The sequence below is a fragment of the Hemitrygon akajei genome, chromosome 9 (genome assembly GCF_048418815.1).
Source record: "Hemitrygon akajei chromosome 9, sHemAka1.3, whole genome shotgun sequence".
NCBI classification, from domain to species: Eukaryota; Metazoa; Chordata; class Chondrichthyes; order Myliobatiformes; family Dasyatidae; genus Hemitrygon; species Hemitrygon akajei.
Genome location: NC_133132.1, coordinates 26,839,867 through 26,864,215, shown reverse-complemented (window position 1 = coordinate 26,864,215; position 24,349 = coordinate 26,839,867). Strand labels below are relative to the sequence as shown.

The following is a 24,349-nucleotide window of genomic DNA, read 5'->3' as shown; positions in this document are numbered from 1 at the left end:
TCTGATGGCTATAGTGCTACCTTTGCAAAAACACAAAATAAGAGTGGCAAGAGCTATGCTGTTAGAATAATACAGAAAAAAATGCCCATCAGCTTATTTTGTGTATGCACGAGACATCCGTCCCTAATAATCCCATTCTTCAGCACCTACCCAATGGCCTTCTATGCCATGGCATTTCATGTGCTCATCTAGACGTTGTTAAAGAGCAATGCCTCAAAAAGACGATGTATATTATTTTACACCACACTCTGGATAGAAAAATCCTAAAATCTTTCCTAAATCCCCTAACCTTAGTTTAAATCCATGTCCTCTGGTCACAGATAACTCTTCTAAGGGGAATTTCATATTCTCAGTCAGGCCCTCTCTCTGCCTCTTCTGCTCCGGGGAAAGCAAACCCAGCCTATCCAGTTTGCCTTCTTCAAGGAAATATTCTATCCTGTGAAACACCTTAGTGAACCTTTTCTGAACCCTCTTCAATGCCACATCCTCCCTGTTGTGTGGTGACCAGAACTATAACACTCTGGCCTAACTCTCTGCTCATATTCCCAGGAGGTGATGCCTGAAGAAGGCTGCAACCATTATTAAGTTCCCTCATCATCTGGGACATGCCCTCTTCACATTTTTACCATCAGGGATATGTAACAGGAACCTAAAGAACCCCCCCCCCCCCCCCACCTCATATCAACAATTCAGGAGCAACTTCTTCCTCTCCATCACTCATCAAATCTCTGAATGGTCCATGAAGACTACCTCATATTTTTTGCATCATTTCTTTTGTAATTTATAATTTTATGTCTTTGCACTGGCCTGCTGCCACACAGTAACAAATTCAAAATCATTTAACATAATAAATTTGATTCTGATGTCCAAGCTAATGATAGCAAATATCCTATGTGTTTCTAAACCATCTCTCCCAGCCCCTTGGACCATTCAAATTGTTAGAGGCAAAGAACTAATAAAAGTACCACAAGGTACCACTAACAACAGTAAAACAAATAATTAAGCCTAGAGTCTGAGAACATTTTGCCAGGATTCTGGGATCATTCACATTCATCCTGAAATATTAAAGGACCTTAAGTACACACTTGAATCTTGAGAGAAAAGAAAAAGGGCCACAACATTCATTTACTCTGGAGTATCAACACAGCTTATGAACGTCCATCCTGTATTTTACCCCCCCAGAGGTAAGAGCTAAACTTTAACTATACTTTGATTTAGATCAGTGTTACCAACCAACGCAACATTACTGAACAAAGGGAGAATCAATTAGAGTTGTGGATAGCGAGGAAGACTGCCCAAGGATACCACAGGATATAGCAACACACACAAAATGCTGGAGGAACTCAGCAGGCCGGACAGCATCTATGGAAAAAAAGTACAGTTGATGTTGTGAGCTGAGACCCTCCGGCAGAGTGGAGAAAAAAAGATGAGTAGATTTAAAAGGTGGGGAAGGGGAGAGAGAAATACAAGGTGATAGGTGAAACTGGGGGGAGGGGAAGTGTGGTGATGAAGTAAAAAGCTGGGGAGTTGATTGGTGAATAAGATGCAGGGCTGGAGAAGGGGGAGTCCGGTCAGAGAGAACAGAAGACCATAGAAGAAAGAAAAGGGGGTAGGAGCACCAGAGGGAGGCAATGGGCAGGCAAGGAGATAAGGTGAGAGAGGGAAAAGGGGATGGGGAATGGTGGACAGGGGGAGGGTGCCATTACCAGAAATTTGAGAAATTTATGTTTATGGTATCAGGTTGGAGGATATAAGGTATTGTTCCTCCAGCCTTAGTGTGGCCTCATCATGACAGTAGAGGAGGCCATAGATTGACATGTTGGAATGAGAATGGGAAGTGGAATTAAAATGAGCGACACTTCACCTGTAGGTCTATTGGGGTCATATACTGTTATCTGGTGCTCCAGGTGTGGTCTCCTGTATATTGGTGAGTCTTGGCACAGATTGGGAGACCATTTTGCCAAACACCTGCACTCCATTCGGCAGAAAATGTGGGATCTCCCAGTGGCCTCCCATTTTAATTCTACTTCCCACATTTAAGCCACATTTGCAATATTGCATGAAGAGTCAGATTTAATATCACTAGTACATGTTGTGAAATTTGTTAACTTAGCAACAGCAGTACAATGCAATACATAAAAAAATAGGAAAGAATTCAATTACAGTATGTATATATGAACTTTAAATAGTTAAATTAATAAGTGTAAAAACAGAAATAGTAAAAGTGAGTTAGTGATCAAGGGTTCAATGTCCATTTAGGAACAGTCAGCAGAGGGGTAGAAGCTGTTCCTGAATTGCTGAGTGTGTGCCTTCAGGTTTCTGTACCTCCTTCCTGACGGTAACAATGAGAAGAGGACATGTCATTGGTGATGGGGGTCCTTATAATGGACGCTGCCTTTCTGAGGCAACGTTCACTGAAGATGTCTTGGATTCTATAGGGGTTCGTACCCATGGATTTTACAACCTTCTATAACTTCTTTCGAACCTGTACAGTTGCCCTCCCATACCAGTGATGCAGCCAGTCAGAATGCACTCCACTGTGCCTCTGTAGAAGTTTGAGTGTTTTAGGTAACAAACCAAATCTCCTGAATTTCCTAATGAAATACAGACACTGCCTTGCTTTCTTTTGTAGCTGCATCGATATGTTGAGATTAGGTTAGATACACACTATATAAAAGATGCGGGGGTGCAAAGAGATTTACTGGGATGCTGGCTGACTTGGAGTGCATTGTTATAAGCAGTTTAGGAGGCATTTAGATACACCAAGGAAGAGAGGGATACAGACCACATGCAGGAAATGGAATTAGATGGGAACCATGGTCAGCCTATACATGTTGGGCTGAACGGCCTGTTCCTACGCTGTACTGTTCTCAGTAGTTGTATCTTTTATGTGCAATTGTAGCATTTATTTGGCCTGTCATTTATGTGTAAAATCATATCAGCAGCTTATCCATGATGGTGCTAAATGGCGACTCCTTTGCTTACATCTTCGGAAACAGCTCGATTTCCATCTTTAATATCTCTATTTTCCCCTTTCAGGGTTCTTTTACACGCTGACTTTGGCTCTTTGTGGGGATGGGACTTGCTCAGAGGGTTTCACGACTGGCTGTCATCCCACTTGCCAAGGATGCAGCCTAAGAGCTGACCTCACCTTTGGAGGCCTGGGATCTTGTGACTCTGGAGATGGGCGGATAGAAAGGTCGGTGTCCAGACAGGAGATCAGTGTGTTGTGGGAGTCGGAAGATCTTTGGTTGTGTGCCCAGAGTCCTGAAAACTTTGGGCGCAGAGCTCGGAAAAAGCGTTGCAACGGACTTCTAACATCATAAACCAGCAAGTTTTTTTGTTATGTCTCCCCTCTTGCTGTGAAGCGGAGACACCTTTCTCCCTTATTAGGCAGAGAGAGAGCCTGTGGTATGTTAAATACCAGGTGAATGAGTGGTCTTTAGAGTACTGCAAATCTGTGTCTTTTGCTGTTGCTATGCTGCATGCTTGAGTGCTCGGTGGTGGATGCCGATGCTTTTTTTTGCTGGTGGGGGGGGGGGGATTGTTGCTTGCTGCCGCTTTTGTGCGGGAGGGAGGGGAACTGGGGTGGGACTTTGAGGTTCTAACATTTAACTGTCATTCATTCTTTTAGGCACTCGTCTGTTTTCATGGATAGTTGTGAAGAAAAAGTATTTCAGGATGTATATTGTATACATTTCTCTGACATTAAATGTACCTTCAAAACCGTGGAAATCTCCACAGGTAACTCTTAAGATAAATTTAAGTTGCATTTGCAAGACACAGAAAAATATAAGCTCTCAGTTGCCAACTCCATTAAAAATTCTAACTGAAGAAAATCTATCTCAGTAAAGATTGACCTGAATCACAGCATGTTAGTAAAGGAACACATCACTATCTCCCAGATACGCAGGCTGTCAAATTGTTAAACTAGCTCCATAGTAACAGCAGGGATGGTATTTACAAACTGACACTTGTGCGTAGCTTCTCTGATGATTGCACATGGCAGATCAACTGCAGTGATACAAGATCAGACAGCAATTTAGTTGGATTTATATTGATCTGTATGGGGTAGAAGACAAATGAGCTGATTAAGGGCAAACACGAGGAAATCTGCAGATGCTGGAAATTCAAACAACAACACACACAAAATGCTGTTGGAACACAGCAGGCTGGGCAGCATCTATAGGGAGAAGCGTTGTCGACGTTTCGGGCCGAGACCCTTCTCGGAGACCGTCTCGGCCCGAAACGTCGACAGTGCTTCTCCCTATAGATGCTGCCTGGCCTGCTGTGTTCCACCAGCATTTTGTGTTTGTTGATGCTTAAGGGGTTTGTTCCTTGTGATTTTTAAGGCATATATTAATGTTCATGTTACTGTTCGAGGATATGTTGGGAAGAATTATTGCCCCTTTGATCCATTCTTCTCAGCATCTTAAAGTGGCTAATGGATATGTTTCTAAATTTTGACAGGTATGTTCCATGCTTGAATATGATCATTTCTTGCTGAACGTCAAAATCTTCTGACAGTGTGAGGTTAAAAATTCAGAATGCATAAGCGGAAGGAAATTTGTCAACCCACTACTGGTCTTTTACCTTTAGAATGCAAGGTATGATGGCTCCTACATATGCAGTAAATTTGTCACCAAAGGTGACAGGCAGATAGATGAACATCATCATGTAACCATCACGGACATGTGGGGCAATCTCCACTTTGCTGGCAGTGGCCACGATGTCTGGCATGAGCTTTTCCAGCTTTTCAACTCCAAGCCCAGCCATTACCTCAGCCAAGCCTGAAAAACAGGAAAGAGGAAATAAAATCTTTTTCTCTGATATTGAAAAGGAATTGTATGAGATGAAAATTTTTAATCAATCGTCACAAGGACAGTTGGAAAACCTTCAAAGAGTGCATGAAAACTCATCAACTGAATGTTACTGTCAAAGTTCATTTTTAGAACACCTTTCTTCATTTATCACACCATAGATAAACCTATACATTAAACTGATAGACTGTTTCTTGCTAATTACATAGTCAGAACATTTGCCATAGATAATTATACATACATTTTTTAGTTCTGACATCACATCTCCATTTCTTTCTTTCTTTTTCAATCTTTTTATTAATTTCAACATATCGAAAATAACAAATATTAATACACAATTATTGGGATTACATCGTTAATAGTTAACATACATGAATATATACTCAATTGGTACGAGGGAATTAAGTCTCCCAAAATCGTACAAAATACAAATACGATGTACACAAAGGAAATTGGAATAACAATAAGAAAAAAAAACAGAAAAAAATATATATACCCAAAAAAACCTAATCTATCCAAAACTAATAACTAAAAAAGGGAAAGAAAAAGAAACATGGGCTGTTTATAGTATCTAAAAAATAAAGAGAACCATAAGTGTCATCAACTCTGATCTTCTCTACATGTATAAAACCAGAAGGGGAAAAAAAGGTTTGGAAAAGGTCAAATTACATCATATGAAAATATTGAATAAATGGCCTCCAAGTCTTTTCGAATTTAATAGAAGGATCATTAATAATGCTTCTAATTTTTTCCAAGTTTAAACATAACATAGTTTGAGAACCAATGAAATGTGGTAGGGGGAATTAATCTCTTTCCAATTCAACAAAATAGATCTTTTAGCCATTAATGTAAGAAATGCAATCATCTGACGAGCTGAGGGAGTTAAATGAATTGGCTCTATCATTGGTAGACCAAAAATTACAGTAATAGGATGAGGTTGTAAATCAATACTCATCTCCATTTCATTGAAGTACCTATTAGATAATCATCTCAAGACTTTGTCAAAGACAACTTCATTGATATGTAATGTCAACTGCAAGACCCAGAAAATTTTGCAATTTTCAGTCAACAATTGTTTGGCAATGCCATTTGAATGTGCTGCAGATTGAATGTGCAAGACCTGAAGTAGTAGGGAATTTGGGAGAGGGAATAACTCAACTTTGTCTCTGTTACCATTGGACTTGATTATTTCAATGCTTTCCTGGCCAATAATGTTCATTTAAACTTCCAAACTTCTGACATATTAACTCTGACCATGACACTAACTTCCATCAAGTTCTTTTCACCTCACTGACAGAGTCAAAGAATACTACAACACAGAATCAGGCCCTTTGGCTCATCTAGTCAATGCCAAACTCTTATTCTGCCTATTCCCATTGACCCCACACCTGGATCATAGCCCTCCACATCCCTCTGATCCATGTACTTATCCAAACTCTTCTTCAATATTGTAACTGAACCTGCATCCACTACTTCCACTGGCAGCTCGTTCCACACTCACTCCACCATGAGTGAAGAAGTTCCCCTTCTCTTTAACTATTTCACCTTTAATCTATCACGTCTCATTGTAGCCTCATTCAACCTCAGGGGAAAAATGCTGTTTGCATTTCCTTTAACTATATCAATCATATTTCTCTATACTTCTTTTAAATCTCCCCTCATTCTCCTACGCTCCAAGGAATAAAGTTCTAATTTATTCAACCTTTCGCAATATTCTTGTATATTTTTTCTGTACCCTTTCAATCTTATTGACAACTTTCCTGTAGGTAGGAGACCAGAAACGCACACAATACTCCACATTAGATGTCATCAAGTTTTATACAATTTCAAAATAACAACCCAACTGCTGTACTCAATTCCTTGATTTATGAAAAACAATGTGCCAAAAGCTCTCTTTATGTCTCTGTCTACCTATGACACTGTTTTCAAAGGATTATGGAGATGTATTCCCAGATTCCCTTTGTTCTAACATACTCCTCAGCGTCCTACTGTTCACTGTGTAAGTTCTACCCTGGTTTGTCCTCCCAAAGTGCAACAAGTGTATTCTTAATTTTGGTCCATTGAACACCACCAGTTTTTGTCACTCCCACCAGTCACTGCACCAGACAACTCCCAAGATGTTCAATTTTCACCCAGAACCTTTCCACCTCCTATCTCTCAAGGAATTTCCTTTGCTTAATCTACTGGACATACACACTAACATCATTGGTGGTTTGGTGTTCAAATTTACCTCAATGATCTAATGAAGAGCTGGAATGCTTTATTTGATTAAAGCACAATGCGAGACCAAGTTCTTACATAACACACTGAATCTGAGTGAAAAATAAAATGGAAGTGATTACACCTTGTCTGCTGACAACAGACTGTTGTTAACACCCCGTGTAGGATGAACACGGAAGAATTTTAGCATGCATTTCCTATTTAATCAATTCTTGTACCATAAACACAAATGGGAAGCTGCTCAGCTGGGAGCCATTATAAGTTAGTGAAGACATTGACATGAAGAGAACTTGGAAGTTCAATGACCTGAAACAAACTGTTTCTCTCCGCACAGATGCTGCCTCATCTGTGAAGTACTACCATCACTTTTTGTTTCTATAATACAAAGATTTTGCTTCCGGAATACTTTTAGGCGTATCTTATGGTTTGTGGGCTGCTGACCATGAAAATCACTATGAAATTCACCATGAAATTTCCCTATCACGTGTCACTTATGTAAAATTGCCTATATTTGTTATTTCAATTCATAATTCAAGTCAGAATAACTAATACCGTAGATTCCGGATTTTAAGCCGCTACTTTTTTCCCACATTTTGAACAGCTTTGAACTTTGCGGCCAATAATCCGAAGCGGCTAATGCATGATTTTTTTCATGCCGCCTCGTAAACATTTTGCCTCGTAACAGTAGACCAATAAAATTGATGAGTAGTTCACAGAGGTCCAATGAAATTGTACGATAAATCAAGCGCACTTTCACAATTAAATTATTGTAAATCAGTCATTTGTACTCACCCTCATCAACATGGAAAACACTCGAAGCATTGTGCTACCTACCCTACTTAGTTTAAACTATATTTGTTTTCTGTACTACATCGCGGGATGCTATGACGATACACCCGGTTTCGCGGTGTCTTGTGGGAAAATGCCGTTTGCGATGAAACGGAAAGGAGGGGGGGAGCGCATTACGCGAGCGGCTTTGGATCTGAGCGAACTCTGCTTTTAAATGCCGTTTGCGATGAAACGGGACGGAGGGGGGGAGCGCATTACGCGAGCGGCTTTGGATCTGAGCGAACTCTGCTTTTAAATGCCGTTTGCGATGAAACGGGACGGAGGGGGGGAGCGCATTACGCGAGCGGCTTTGGATCCGAGCGAACTCTGCTTTTAAGTTAAAGGTATCAATAACTTTTCCTGGTAGGCTGCAGTATATATATTTTTTACCAGTCGTTAGGAGATATTGGAATGTTGTTCAGTAAAGAAGTATACGCAACGTATATTTAAAAGTAGCCGCGTACGGGCACGGTTCGAAAAAAAGCATTTGCAATATGTATTTGTTTTTGTTACCATATGGATTTAATTAAAAGTTAAAAAAATCCTCACGTGTAATATCTTTCTGTGTAAATATCTCATATTACAACGTGGGACACCTGCGGCCGAAAATCCGGTGCGGCCTAAAATCCGGTGCGGCCTTTACAATTAAAAAAATGATTTTATTTCTAAAATTAGAGCCAGCGGCTTAAAATCAGGTGCGCTCTGTAGTCCGGAATCTACGGTACCAAGTTTAAGGAAGATATTTGGTCTACAAAACAAACAAGTCATCAATGACAGACAATTCAAAGAACTTCCAAGAGGGATGGGAGAAAAATCGCATGGAAGACATTCAACAATGATGTTTAAAATTTTCTTAGCAACTACAGAGTACCAAACTTCTTGTTGCTGGTTGACAACATGCTTCAAGCATACAAAACTATGAAGTGCAACATGTCACTGAACTTTAATTTTCTGCATTCCCATTTAGACTTTTTTCCTGCAAACCTTGGTACTGTCAGTGACGAGCATAGTGAAAGATTTCACGAGGACACTGCAGTCACGGAGGGACGGTAACAGGGCAACTAGTATCCATAAATGCTGGCTGATTATTGTTGGACACTTAAGAGAGAATTCTCAGACCCTGAGTACAAATGAAAATCATCAAAACATTTTTAGTTTCATTAAACTATTCAATAAAAGTTAGTTTCTCGTTTCTCCAAATTCCTACGTGATACAAGTAGTCTGAAATTATATCTGTGTTCAGCTTTACGTGGTCTACTATAATCAAAAACAAATTCTGAGGAAGCAAAATTTATAAAAAAATTTGTTATCTAGTGTTATGGAACTCTCCCTCTTACCAAAGTTCTGATCTCACCTTGTGCAGCACCAGATCGATCAACTGAACTCTGCTCCGATGCCAGCATTTCCATCAGCCAAGGCAGCAGGTCATCAAAGCATGACTCGCCCATTCCCTTCACCATAGCTCCCAGAGCCTTTGCTGACACTGTGCGGACCTGGCATATGACAGAAGGACAAGTCATATAATTAACAAGATAAAGTAGAAAAGTAAATCTTTTACACTGTGCATTACTCAACAGCACAAAATTCGGTGGTGAGGAAGAAGACAATATATAAGTTAGAATTCTGGCTTAATAGTAGCAGGCTGGCCGAACCACACAGGATCGATTGCAAGTGAGACAAGTGGGTATGTGCCCAAACAATCACGTAGTGAATTGATTGGACCTCCTACAAAGGGAAGGCTTTCTTTTTGGCAGGGCTTTCAAATGCATACGTTTTGTCTTTGTGGGCTTGGCCCGTCGCTCCGTATTTTAAGCTAACAAGCATGTACCTTGGCTAACACAATTCAGTAAAAACACTTAGCCCTACTACGTTGTTATTCTTGCTCTATGCATATGTAACACTGACCAAGGGCCGTGCTTCAGTAACTAAACCAGAAAATGGATGATTCCTATATAGTTTAAACAATATACTGCAATACATTTACAAAGTTTGGTTAATTCCTCGATCACCCACACTTTTAACTCATCAGATAGAAAGAGAAATGAACTAAGAATAAAGGAGAAGCAGTAGCTGTTCTAAGTCTGGATTTCCAAAAGACTTTGATGAGGTTCCATTCAGGAGGTAGACTAACTAAGTTATAGAATAGGAATTGGTACATTGGTTTATTGTTGTCACATGTACCAAGGTACACAGAAATTTGTCTTGCATCCCGTTCATACAGATCAATTTATTCCAAAGGTATACAAGGTAAAACAAGAAGATCAGAGAATAAAATGCTACAGTGCTGGTAGACAGTAAGGAGCAATGTCACAACTAGTTATATTCTAAGGCCAAGAGTCCATCTTATCATATTCGGAATATTAATTGGTTGTCTGTTGTATTTAACAATGACAGAGAACCCTGTGTGGGAGAGTTTTTAAAGTGGAAAAGCTGTTGCATTGAGCCAGTTACACCCTCTCAAACTTGTGTCCAGGTTCAGAGGTACAGTAGTTGTCACAAATTGGGTCTTCCTTGGTTGCAGTAGATGACCATGACTACTTCTGTGCCTGGTCATGTCCTTTGCTCCCCATGAAGCACTGCAGAACCTCCCTGCTGGCCGGTGGACCAGACCGTTGATCTAACCCACCCAGCTCGCTGGAGCTGACTATATGTGCCAGGACAGGTATTCCTGTCTCACTGGGGCATGAAGCCCATTGGCTACCTTCACAAGGTTTAGCCAGCCTGTCGAAGCTGTGCACTCGGATGTGGCAGCTAGTTGCATGCAAAAAGCTACTTGGAGCCACAGGTGTGAGCAGAGTATCCAATGGGGACCAAATGTGAGTGACATAGTAGACACAACAGGGCCCTTCACCAGAGATGCCATCCTTTCCTGGTCACCCATACACGTACTCTGGGTCATGGAAGGAAACCCAGGGATAATCCACACGGTTGTAGGGAGAAGGTGCAAAGTCCACACAGAAATCACTCAGTATTGAGATCACATTAGAGTGATTGGAAATGTGTGGTTGCAGCCCAGTGATTACAATATTTAAGTAGAAATTAGAATTTGACTCCAGATAATCACAGTCATTCCAACAAAGGTGCTTACCTCTGGAACAGGGTCTAACAGACTCAGCTTCAATCCTGGCATCACACTGGGAAGGTATGGTGCAAGATCCTAGAATCATGCCAACAGAAATTAATTAGTAAACTTGATTAACATTTCTCTTTATTAATCTTATTGATAATGGAGCAATGGAGGATGAGGTGACCTGATAGAGATGTATAAGATGATGAGAGGCATTGATTGTGTGGATAGTCAGAGGCTTTTTCCCAGGGCAGAAATGGGTTTTAGCTCATGTCAATGTCACAATTTTTTCCCTGAGATAATTTTACACTAGCTCACTGGTTAAAAAGCTACTCCTCGACGTTGACTGTGAAGGAAAAGGTAACCAATGATACCTAGCTATCCAGAAATTATTTGATCAAGTGCCACAGAGATTATAGTGTTACATGCTCACAGTCTGATCACAGGACAGTGGGATGATGCAATAGTCTTGTGAGTGGGGTGATGTTATGTCACGTGATCGATCTGTGACGCAGTTCTCATTTTTATTTTTGTGCAATGTTGTGGTTGCCGGTAGGAGGTGTGGAGGCTCCACCAGTTTTTGTTTGTTGCATGTTTATTTTTCCCTTACAGTCCAGTATCGGAGAGGGAAGGCATTACGTTTGACTGTTTGTTACATATTGCCGCCTAACTGCTAACTTCCGGTTAAGTTAGTCGTTTGTTTACTTTTCTAAGTTTTGAGCAGAGGTTAATAAATCTCAGGGTTTGTTTTATACCCTGTCTCAGTTTCATATTCATTGCTGCTGCATTTGTAACAATAGCCAAAATGCTCAGTAACACATTAGCATGGACAGAAGAATGAATGGCTAATAAGAAGCAGAGAGGAAGCATAAACAGTTCTCCATCTGGTTAGCAAGATAAAATGAGTGGTGCGTACTGTGCCATAGGAATTGGTGTGTGTGGGGGGGGTTAAACTTTAATAATGTATATAAATTATTTTAATTAACTCACAGAAGGCTTGGTTGCTAAACTTACTGATGACACAAAGACAGGTTAGAAATTGCGAAAAGGACACATACTCAGTGACCAGTTTATTAGGTACATCTGTACATATCTAAATGTCTAATCAGCCAGTCATGTGGCAACAATTCAATACATAAAAACATACAGATATGGTTAAGAGGTTCAGTTGTTGTTCAGACCAATAAGAAATGTTATCTAATTGACTTTGACCATGAAATGATTGTTGGTGCCAGACAGGGTGGTTTGAGTATCTCAGAATCTGATCTCCTGGGATTTTCACATACAACAGTCTCTAGAATTTACAGAGAATGGTGTGAAAAACAAAAAAAAACATCCAGTAGTTCTGTGGGCAAAATTACCTTGATAATGAGAGAAGTCAGAGAAATATTGGAATGGTTCAAGCTGACAGGAAGGCACAGCAACTCAAATAACCGTGTGTTACAACAATGGTGTGCAGAAGAGCACAAACATACACTCAGTGGTCACTTATTAGGATCAAGAGGCACCAAATAAAGTGGCCACAGAGTGTATGCAAATAGGTTTAAGTGAATGGTCAAAGATCCAGCGAATAGAATATGTTAGAAATCAAAATTGTTTTTGCAGAATAAAAGTAATAATAAAAAAAGTACTTTTCTGAAAATCAGTGATTGGAGAGCTCAGTGAGGCCAAGGAAAATCAAATGTCATGGTGCACGATTCACAGAAGGTTGGTAATCAGATATTGTTTATTGCCTGGTGAATAGAATGGCATGGCAAGAGGTTATGTTTTAGTTAATAGGCATTGGCAAGACCACCTGGAGCATGGTGCAAAGAACAGGTCTTTTTTTAAAAAAAGGAAAAATGTAAACATATTGGAAGCAGTTCAGAGGTTAATTGGACTGATATCCTAAACCAATACGATGTCTTATAAGCAAAAGTTAATTAGCCCAGATGTACTTTCCAAACCCATGACATCTACCATACAGAAGGACAAGGGACCATAGGCATGGGAAGACCATCACTTGGAAGTTGACCCCCTGACTTGGAAATATTTCACTGCTCCTTCAGTGTCACTGGGAATTAATTGACCCCTACCATCCAGACCATGCTTTCTTCTCACTGCTGCCAACAGGGAGGAGGTACAGGAACCTCAGGATGCACGCCACCAGGTTCAGGAAGTTATTACCCCTCAACCAGCAGGTTCTTGAACCAGAGTTAATAATTTCACACAACTTCACTCACCCCAGCACTGAACTGTTCTTACAACCCTAGAATTCACTTTCAAGGACTCTTCATTTCATTTTCTCAGTATTTATTTCTTATTCATTATTATTATTTTGCTTGTTTTTTTCTTTTGCATTAGCACAGTTTGTTGCCTTTTGCATACTGGTTATCTGTCTGTTGTTTGCAGATTTTCATTGGTTCCTTTGTGTTTTTTGTATTTACTGTGAATGCTAGCCAGAAAATGAATCTCAGAGTAGTATATGGAGACATATGTACTTTGATAATAAATTTTCTTTGAACAGATAAGCTTTGAGCATCTTGACTGGCTGGATGTGAAGAGAAGGTTTTCTCTTGTGGAAAAGCCTAGAAGTAGAGTTGTCTGTTTTAAAGGGATTGTCTATATTAGATACAAGGTGAAATGTTTTCTTTCTTAGGCATAACAAGTTTTTGGAATTTTTTTCCTTAAGGCAGTGAATATATAGTCATAGAATAATTTTAAAGCACAGGTAGATAGATCAATAAAGGGGATGAAATGGTATTTCAAGATCATGAAACCAAGTTTACAACCAGATCAGATGTGATCTTATTAAATGAAGAACCAAGTGCCTTACTTCTGCTCCTATTTCTTATGGTTGCATGCACCTCCATGTGTAATGCTAAAATAGCTATGTTGTCTCTAGACAACATTCTTAACATTACAGTAATTAAATGTACTTCAATTCTTTTCACCACAGAGGAAAGCATGAAACTCTGTCACTTGTAACATTGCAAGCATTACCTTCTGGTCTGTAAGGGAATACATGTTCCCAATGATCTGGGCTGCCATCTTACGGGTGTCTGTGGATCGATCCTGGAATGCTCTCTGCACAATTGGCATGATCAGGGCCAGAGATGGTGCATCAATAAAGTGGACAAACTTGGTATCCAGCAGAGTCTGAAGACACAACTGTGTCCTCCTGGATGGATCTGTCAGGGCATCTAGTAGAACTGGTGTGATTGCTATTTAATAAAAACACACAATGCATTACTTTAATTATTTCCATGCACATTCATCAGAATAAAATAGCTAACCAAAGCCCAAAGCCCTTTATACTCTACCTCAGTGCATTTAATATGAGATGCTAAAGCCTACTTTTGGTCACTGGGGTATTGGTTACAAACAGAAACTCATCACTATATTTGATAGTCCCCATGAGGACGCTTAGAATTAACCATGTGCTTTGGAGTAGACTCAAAGCACAGGACCAAATTGTTCAATTCAACTATGAGAGACAAGCGCTAGAAAATTACACCAGGATATAGTGCTGAACTCTGCTGGAGTGTAATCAAATAGTGAGCTTATCAAAGCTGCTCCCATTACTTGACAAGTTAGGTACTCGATGGGGCTATAGCCTGATTGTTCTATAATAACCTTGGTTTTACTCATAGGTTTGATGAGTAAGCCATAGTAACAGATCAATTATTTACAAAATGTGAAACATCCAGTTCACGTATTTGATTAACTGCATTCCCAAGCAGGATTTATTATTTCAGTGCTCATCTTGTGCCAGGTGTTTAATTTTGGGATCTATCTCAACAAGCCCGATAGCCCACAAAATCCAACCACCCCAAGATGACATCTTGGCAATTAACCAGATGTGCTTCCTTCATGGTACAGTACCGTGCAACAGTGTTAGGCACTCTAGATTTTTTATAGTTTCAGATGGTAGTGCCCCCATTGAACCCTTTTCCAGAGGGATTACCTGGAGAGACAGAAGCAAGTGAGATAGCCAGTCTGCAGAAGAACTGTGACAAGTTCTCCAAGATGCCTGGAACAACCTATCAGCTGATGCTTGACAGTGTACCTAAGAGAATTGATGCAGTTTTAAAGGCAAAGGGTGGTCACACCAAATATTGATTTGATTTAGTGTTTTTTTTTTAAACTGTTTACTCGCTTTCTAATCTTTTTGCTTTATTTAGAAACTTTTCATTTCATTATTTTTGACAGCATCTTCACTTTACAGATTTTTTATATGTGCCTAAGACTTTTGCATAGTACTATATATCAGAGAGCTCCACACAGTAAAGAACTGGTTTAATTTGACAGAATATAATCCAGAGGCTTGTAAAGGATGAAAACCACAAGCTGTTCATTTAATTCATGTGCAATAAACTCACCCAATATCTCTGGGTTCCTGATAACAGAGCCAATCTGTCGTAAAGCTTGCTGCCCTGCTTTCTGCACCTTCACGTGGGAATCAGTCAGGACCTCAGTCAGCTTGGGTACAATGCTTGGCAGACAGGATGACAGCTGCTTGGGGGCACAGTAAGCCATGGCACCCAGCAGTTCAACAGATCCTAAACGTTACAGAATGAACACCAAGTTCAAGAATGCACCCAGTTCAGACTGATCTTCACAAAAACAAAGACCCAGCCACAAGCAAATTCTGTGCATAATTTCATTTAATTGAAAATTAATTAAGAAATCAAAATTACATTGCAAACACTAATATATGCTAGGGCACATTTTGAGGTGGGGGGGGGTAGGAACGCAGTCACTGCTTCAGAATGAGCAGAATTTTAAATGCTGTTTGACTTTCCACTTCTTCCTGGCATAACAGTAAGCAGCAGCAGCACTTAATGTATTAAAGCTGTGCAACAGTTGAGTGCGTCTTTCTGGTGCCATCTAAGATGAGAGAAAGGTTTGATGTGGGCCTGGCAGAGGGCTGGGCCTTGTGGGACTGGTGGGCGGTCCTTTCCCTTGTGGCTCTATGAAATGTAACTGAGGAAGGGTTCTCAACTTCGTTTAAATGGCTTCTCTTTCCAATGATTCTGCCTGACTGGCTGAGTTCTTCAGCATTTTCTGAGCAACGTACACAAATAGGTTTCAATGAGATCTACCACCCCACCCCCATTCTTTTAAGTGCAAGTGAGTACAGGCCCAGAGCCATCAAACACTTTTAATGCATTAACTGTTTCAGCCTCTCCAATACCAACACATCCTGCCTTAGGTAAGTGCACCAGCCGCGGGAACTGGTGCTGAGTCAGTTGTTGTTTGTTATCTATATCAACGATCTGGACCAGTTGTGTAAATGGGCAGATGGAATTTAATGCAGACACGTGTGAGGTGTTGCACTTTGGGAGGACCAACCAGGGTAGGTCTTACACAGTGAGTGGTAGGGCAGTGAAGAGTGCAAGAGAGCAGAGGAATCTGGGAATACAGATCCATTACTCCTTGAAAAGTGGTCTCACAGGTAGATAGGGCCACTAAAGTTTTTAGCACATTTGCTTTCATAAATCAATGTACTGAGTACAGGAGTTGAAATGTTATATTGAAATTGGTGAGGCCCAATTTGGAGCACTGTGTCCAGTACTTTTACTAAGCTACAGGCAAGATGTCAAGAAAACTGAAAGACTGCAGAGAAAATTTACAAGGATGGTGCTGGAAATTGAGGATCTGAGTGAAAGGGAAAGTTTGAATAGGTTAGGACTTTATTTCCTAGAGCGTAGAAGAATGAGGGAGATTTGACAGAAGTATACAAAATTATGAAGATATAGACAGGATAAATACAAGCAGACTTTCTCCACTAAGTTTGAGTGAGACTACAACTAGAAGTCATGGTTTAAGGGAGAAAGGTGCAATACTTAAGGAGATCCTGAGGGGGATCTTCCTCAGTCAGAGGGTGGAGTGAGTGTGGAACGAGCTGCCAGTGGAAGTGGTGGATGCAAGTTCTGTTGCACCGTTTAAGAGAAGCTGGATATGTACATGGATGTCAGGGGTACTGAGGGCTATGATCCAGGTGTGGGTCAATGGGAATAGGCAATTGAGAATTACTTGGTTTCACTCTGATCTTATGGGTTCTGAACTAGCTTATGAAGCCAACATGGGAAATGCAGACAATGCTTTGGATGGACAAGCCAGTTTATTTGATGGGTGAAAATGTAACTATAATAGTGATGAAGCTGACCTTTGGATTTGGTTAATGGTGCCCACAACCTGCAGCCTTCATGCAGCTTCAGGACAAGACTGGGCGATGAATGAAAGAAAGCATGGACACAAACACAAAGCCACTTGACTCAGGATCTCAGGACAGTTAGTAAATATTGATTGTGGCAAATTTAATATCCAGAGTTGTATTTGTTGGCTATGCTGATTTAATTTCCTTCCCTTTGTGTGGTTACTTTTCCTGGCAGCACTGTGGTTCAATTTCTGCAGTGGCTTAAATTCAAGTCTTCCATATCTAAATCTAAATATCATTCCATTAATCATTGTAGAACATTATAGTTAAGCTCAAATTAAAATTAGCATTTTTTTAAAATGGCTTTTAATTCTCTCCTAACTCTCTCGGCATGAATATCTGTCTTAATTGTTTCTCTCTTGGGGAATTTTACTATGTTAAAGGTACCATAGCACATCAGCTTTTTGTTGATGTTGAATAACCAGAACTGTACAGTACCCAACAGTACTTTGGCACATTGGTCTTCATAAGTCAATGTATTGAGTACAGGACTTGGGATGTTATATTGAAATTGTTGAAAACGTTAGTGAAGCCTAATTTGGAGCACCTACCTACAGGAAAGATATCAATATAATTGAAAGGTATAGAGAAAATTTACAAAGGTATTGCTGGGTCTTGAGGACCTGAGTTATAGAGTAAGATTGGATAGGTTAGGATGCTATTCCCTGGAGAACAGGAGGTATACAAAGTGAGGGCTTTAAAGTGAGGGCAAGCTGGCCTTTTCAACTGAGGTTGAGCCAAGAAGGATGGGTCTGTTGTGTTCTCTGGTGATGTTAAGGTCACCATCAACCCAGTACTGAAATTCCCTCTGCCAGGATAGGGGATAGCTTTGAGACCTTTCAGGAGGGAAACTCTTTAGCAAAGTGGACTAAGGTGAGGTTTACCTACCAATGGAGATGGAAGAAGAGTCCAAAGTGTTTTTCACCATTAACAGTCACAAAAGGCTTTATTGCTGTAACAGGCTTAATTTTGGAGTAACATCTGCAGCTGAACTCTGGCAGAAAGCTATGGACCAGGTGCTGCTGTGTTACCTACATGACATCATTGTTACCGGTGAGGACGACAAGGAATACATTATTTGATTAAGCGTTCATACTTTGTTTTCGCAATTCATTATGGGTTATCTGTAAGAAGCACATGAATGGCATACATCATTATGCCACCACATCATGCAAGCACCTCACTAAAAAAGAAAAAAAAACACGAAGTATCCAGGCTCCTGTGTTTTTCTTTTGATTAGTTTCTGGAGTTACAAAACAACACCACTCTCTGCTGCTTAGCACACTAAGGTTAAAACTGCAGTCATTTCCCACTGATGTCACCAAGTCCAAACTTGCTTTACCTTGAGGAAGGGATGCAGTGGGAGGTGGGTGGGGAGAGAAAATCTTCTGGGCTTTGTGTGTAAAAGGAGCCTGCTCAGCTGAGGAGGGTAACTTTAATAGATTCAGGGTGGATATATAAAATGGACACTGATGAAGGGTCTCGACTGAAACTCAACTGTTTGTTCCCCTCCATGGATGCTGCCTGACCTGCTGAGTTCCTCCAGCATTTTGTGTATGCTACATTGGATGTCCAGCATCTTCAGAATCTCTTGTGTTTATAAAGAAAGTAGACACGTTTTCATCTGCTCAGTTCCTGTTAGGTGGATGGAGTTAAAATCACCTCATTTATTCAATGATACCTGCTTTAGTTCTCCAGGATTCCTCCTCCAGAGCAACAAGTAATGATGGCAGCACAAGCTTTACTCCATGTGCACTCAGATTACGCATCACGGCCTTTGCAGTATCATCCGATGCCTGCGAGTAAAACAAGGTGCAGGTACAGTGTTACTCCAATTTGAGAACTAAGCAGAGGTTACACCATTGACCTCCTCCCAAAAAAGCACTCGTGCTGTTTATCTGTAACCTTTTAGGTAGCTGACAAGAGTGTTGTTACTCATGTTTCATTTTGACCACCAAATGATCAGGCCATGTATACAAAAAGATACAGAAAAAAAGTTATATACAAATACTAGATTCACTCACCTCTCGGACATACTGGTTGCCATCACCAAAACATAACAGCAAGTGAGGGAGCACGTGCACCACATACGGCTCAAAGAGTTTCCCCAGCATATTGCACAACATCTCAAAAGCAAACAAAGCACCTACAAAGAAAGGAGAAATGGAAATAAATGGTTCTGCCAAAATTAATAGGATACCAGCGCTAAACACTTTACGAGGAAAATGGGGACATTACCAGGCACTTTACTGGCCAGATATTGCAAGGCCAAATGAGTTGCACTTGCCTGTTAGTTAGTTATTCAAAAATCAGTTTTTGGAGACAGTATTAATTCAGAATTATATTTATTTAGGGTTACATCATCACTTCAAAAATGTTTTCTATGGTACTGATCAGTATTCATGAAAAAAGTGTAAAAATAATGAATGCTGAGACTTGGTGCAGACGTTGAAATGTAAGCATCGAAGCAGTCTCTGTACCCCATTGTGTTCGCATCATCATTAGCTCTGTGCCAGCACTTTTCCAACATTCAGTCATTCTCTGTTTATTGCTTCAACTTCAATTAGATCAGTTTCTATGGGAATTCCCAATTCTTACAATCTTTGTACAAAGGGTTCTACTTGTCCCTTTGGGTTGACCCTAAATACTTTGAAACAGAATTACCAATACCTGCAAGTAATCTTTCATTACTTTTCTGCACTACCTTCATAATTACAAACATCTTAAACTAATTTTTGCTTAACCTTCGCTATTCTATCAATGTAGGCCTTTAATCAACAAATGCAATGTGAAAAAGAGTCATATGCTTTAAAACTGGTGGATTATATCAAAAGATTACGAAGACAAAAAGCAAATGTGTATTTACCCTTCAGGTAGTTAGGCAGAAGACATTTTAAAATCTGTCTGATTACTTTGAAAGCAGACCCAACTGAAAAAAACCTCTGGTCCGCTAAGAGTGGAACAGCTGTTGAATGGTACTAACATTTCAAAACAACTCCAGAGGAAAGCCAATGCTCACTTTGCAGTGTGTTGTCACAGTTGTTTGTGATGGCATTTAATTGATCATCTACGCACAGAAATTAAGTCAGCTTAAAAAGCATTTGGAGCTGTCCCACTTGCAAAAGGTCTTTGATATTGAGGGTGGTATCTCAACCAGCACATCAACTACTGTCATTCAGTGTGGATTTCAGAGGTTTAAACTTAGAAATAAGCAAATGCACATCTCACCTTCCCTCCTCCGGAAGTTCTTCTTGTCCTGAATGGCATCTGTCAATGTCACCATTATTTCTTGCTGCTTCAGGGCAAGTATCCCTAATCCCTTTACCAGCCCAGCCAGTCCATACGCTGCCCCTTTCCGCTCAGCATATTTATCTGACTCCAGTAATAGCTGCAGCAGTTTCTGAACCATGCCAGCAGCATCATCTCTGATGGCAGGGACCAGTGGTGGCAGGCAGCTGGCAACTGACTCCTGAACCTACAAAACCAAACACGCTCACTTCAGCAGTGACAAGCTTGCAGTAAATCATGGAAGCTCACAGTCAAAGACAATTTCTAACCTTGTGAGTAAGTTTACAATAATATAAAATAGCTGGATCCAAATCAGAAATATTAGATTATATTGAAATCTATAAATCAATTTCCAATTGTAAATCTTTGAAGTTAAGAAAGAACGTGAATTTATTTACTGAGCTTGGGGCATTACAAAGAGCTTTACAATTAAAAACTTCTTGAAGTGTGGGCATTGTTTCAATTACAGTCAGAGTCACAGAGTTAGAACACAGAAACAGGATCTCAAACCCATTAAGTCTGACTATTAACCATCCCTTTACATTAATCACAATTTTTAACTCTTCTTCATTCTTATCAACTCCTCTAGCCCTGCCTCCACATTCTACCATTCACTGATAAACTTAGGGTAATCCCTGTGTCTTTGGGACATTGGATGAAACTGGATCTTAGAAAAAATTGACAGGGAGAAAATGTCAACACTCAAGGTCAGGGTTGAACGCAAGTTTCTGGCAAGAGAGTGGCTCTATTAGCTGATCAACTGACCATCCTGCTTTGCAAGCATCAAAGATCCAAAACCTGCAGAATGATAGTGACAAAATTAAGTGATGAGAGACAAATTTTAGCTTGTGAGATCTTCCCTGATCTTCGAATAATGCCACAAAGTCCTTTACACTCTTTCTGATACAGTGGATGGGTCAATGAGTCGGATGGGGCAGCAGTTGCCCAAACCACTTTGTAATGTCAACTTTGGTTTTATTCAGAGTTGGAACTTATCCTCAGGGGAGTGTTATTACCCCTACAACTCTGGAGAACATTAGCACAATACCTGTTGGGATGGCGTTGAGAGTGCAGTGATGAGCTTTGCCACAATGGGCTTCACTTTGGGATCACTCTTATCCAGATGCTTTGCCAGAGAACCCATGAGAATGACCACGCTTTGCCTCACGGCATCATAACTAGCATCATTAGGGGCATTCCTCAGGAATTCTTCAAATACAGGTAGGAGCGAAGTGACGTTATCCTGCAGGGACAAGAAATCGGTGGGTCACTGGAAAGATTACTGAAATCACACAAATTTACAGCAGCAAAGGCACCCAGTCATCCCATGGGAAAAACTGGCCAATTTCAGTTAATCCCACTTGTAGTTTCTCAGTCCAGAGCCGTGGACATCGAGTTCCAATCCCCACCAGTCAATGAGCGCAGAGTACGTGTCTTCACCTAATCCTTCCAACTAGTTCCAATTGTTATTGTCCTGCCCCACCACAGATTCTTCATTTTTATACACCTCAATTAAACCTTAGTTCCAAAGGAAACAACAGCCCCAAGAGTTTCTCTGCACAGCTTTAATTTCATAGCCCTTGAAACACTTTGCATTCCAATGTTTGCACATCCTTTCTCAAGTATAGTGTTCAGAAATGTATAAAGTACTCTAGCAGTGACCCAACATTTATCTAATACTAACAGATCCAATAAGCCTTATATTCATGCCTATGCCAATAAAGACAATCACATATGCGCCGTTACTGTGAAGCATCTATGGACTTGCGCTCCAATCTTCTCCATTCTTCTTCCGTTGTTTTCCTTCACTTTGCTTGGTGTCTCTAAATGGACTAATTCACAATTTTCCAAACTGAATTTCACTTAGTCCTTTTGTGCCCAACCAACCATTCCATTGAACCATTTTTCTGCTTAGTCCTTCTGACCTGCACCTGGGCCATATCCCTCTCATCCATGTACCTGTCCAAATTTTTCTCAAATGTTAAAAGTGAGCCCGCATTTACCACTTTATCTGGCAGCTCATTCCACACTCCCACCACTCTCTGTGTGAAGAAGCCCCCCCCCCCAATGTTCCCTTTAAATTCTTCCCCCTTCACCCTTAACCCATGTCCTCTGGTTTTTTTTCTCTCCTAGCCTCTGTGGAAAAAGCCTGCTTGTATTCACTCTACCTATACCCGTCATAATTATATTATCATAACATACTTCTATCAAATCTCCCCTCATTCTTCTACCCTCCAGGGAATAAAGTCCTAACCTATTCAACCTTTCTCTGTAACTCAGTTTCTCAAGTCCCGGCAACATCCTTGGTAAACCTTCTCTGCACTCCTTCAACCTTATTAATATCCCTCCTGTAATTCGGTGACCAAAACTGCACACAGTACTCCAAATTCGGCCTCATCAATGCCTTATACAACCTCACCATAACATTCCACTCTTATACTCAATACTTTGATTTATAAAGGCCATGTACCAAAAGCTCTCTTTACTACCCTATCTACCTGTGACACCACTTTTAGGGAATTTTGTATCTGTATTCCTAGATCCCTCTGTTCTACTGCACTCAAGTCCATGAGATACTGTGAAGCATCTATGGACTTCCATTTTCACTTTCCTGTCGCCCAGGACAATCTTCTTCACTACCTGTCAGTTTGTCAGTATGGTGGCAAGTTTTTTGTCATCTTGCAATTAGATCCAATCTTATCTACAACGGTAGTAGCTAGGGTGGGAAAGTCACATTTATTTACTCAAATCAAACACTATTTGGTCCAATGATATAATGAGCTCAAAGCTGCTTTTCTTGGTTTTTGTTCTAAATTGAATATATCAAACTCACCTCACAACTTTAAAATAGAGGGTACAAACAAGACAGTTTGAAGAGACTCCGAAGGCACACCTTCTGGAAGATTTTTGGAACCAGTGAATGAGGTTTCAGGGGCAGGGAAACTTGACCATCAGAACCAAGTTTACAAACATGTTCGCAATCTGTTAACTGACTATATTAATTCCTTCTTTAAAATTCTCATGCAAGATCCAAGAAACAGGGTTTGCAAATTAATTTTTCAACAATTCTGGTGTACAAGTAATGAACAATGGCATCTACAAATAAATTGTTCCAACCTATATCCCAGTCCTTCATTTCCAGTAAAGTATACAAGTATTTTCTTATTTCTGTCCCATTAACTAGGGTATTATTTCAAGAATACCTCAGCCACAAATTTAATGAATACCTTATTGAATTGTTTAACAGCAACCCTCACTAAACAATCTCCTTGAATAAATAAATAAATATATATATATATACATATAAACTTATGGTATATTTTATGCATTGCTGCTGCAAAATGACAAATTCACAACATATGTTAGTGATAATAAACCTGATACATTTACAACGTATTCTTCCATTTCCTCAGCATCCCAAAATACTTATAGCCAGTTAAGTACTACTAAAATGTGAGTTTGCATTGTTCCACGATTAATGGAACAATTGACTAAAAATAGTACAAACAGCTAGGGGCATATATTGGCCAGAACACCCCTACTATTGATCAGATTGTGACTTGGGGACATTTACTCTTGTGTGGAAGCAGTTTAGTACAGCACTTCCAACAACACAGCATCGCTTTAGAAGAGCTGAAGAGCGTCAACCTAGAATAGTCAAGCTCAACGGTCCAGTCCTCCGTTTAAGAGGCAAAGTTCTCAGCAACAAGGCACGGTTGACCTTCACGCTAAGATCACGTGTGGCAATAGGTATTACAGCATCGCATAATGCATCCATTCTTGAAAAAAAATTGGTCAATCATTATATAAGCATTAAGGATCAAGGATCAACTTTATTCACCATATACATTCACATGTATCAGGAATTTGCTGTGTTGTGTTGGTCAGGGTGCAACATGCAACAGATCAACATTCAACAATTAC

At 40.2% G+C, this 24,349-nt stretch overlaps 1 protein-coding gene across 1 annotated transcript in view; it reads right to left on the bottom strand.

Moving 5' to 3' along the window:
* Positions 1-24,349, bottom strand: part of gcn1 (GCN1 activator of EIF2AK4) — a 187,807-nt gene that overhangs the window by 64,964 nt on the left and 98,494 nt on the right. The window contains exons 33-41 of the mRNA XM_073055683.1: positions 21,474-21,668; positions 20,366-20,612; positions 19,162-19,283; positions 18,819-18,933; positions 15,297-15,476; positions 13,918-14,138; positions 10,957-11,025; positions 9,223-9,361; positions 4,594-4,790 (exon numbers count right to left, since the gene is read on the bottom strand). Coding sequence (XP_072911784.1) covers positions 4,594-4,790; positions 9,223-9,361; positions 10,957-11,025; positions 13,918-14,138; positions 15,297-15,476; positions 18,819-18,933; positions 19,162-19,283; positions 20,366-20,612; positions 21,474-21,668 — 1,485 coding nt within the window. The remainder of the gene's footprint in view (positions 1-4,593; positions 4,791-9,222; positions 9,362-10,956; positions 11,026-13,917; positions 14,139-15,296; positions 15,477-18,818; positions 18,934-19,161; positions 19,284-20,365; positions 20,613-21,473; positions 21,669-24,349) is intronic.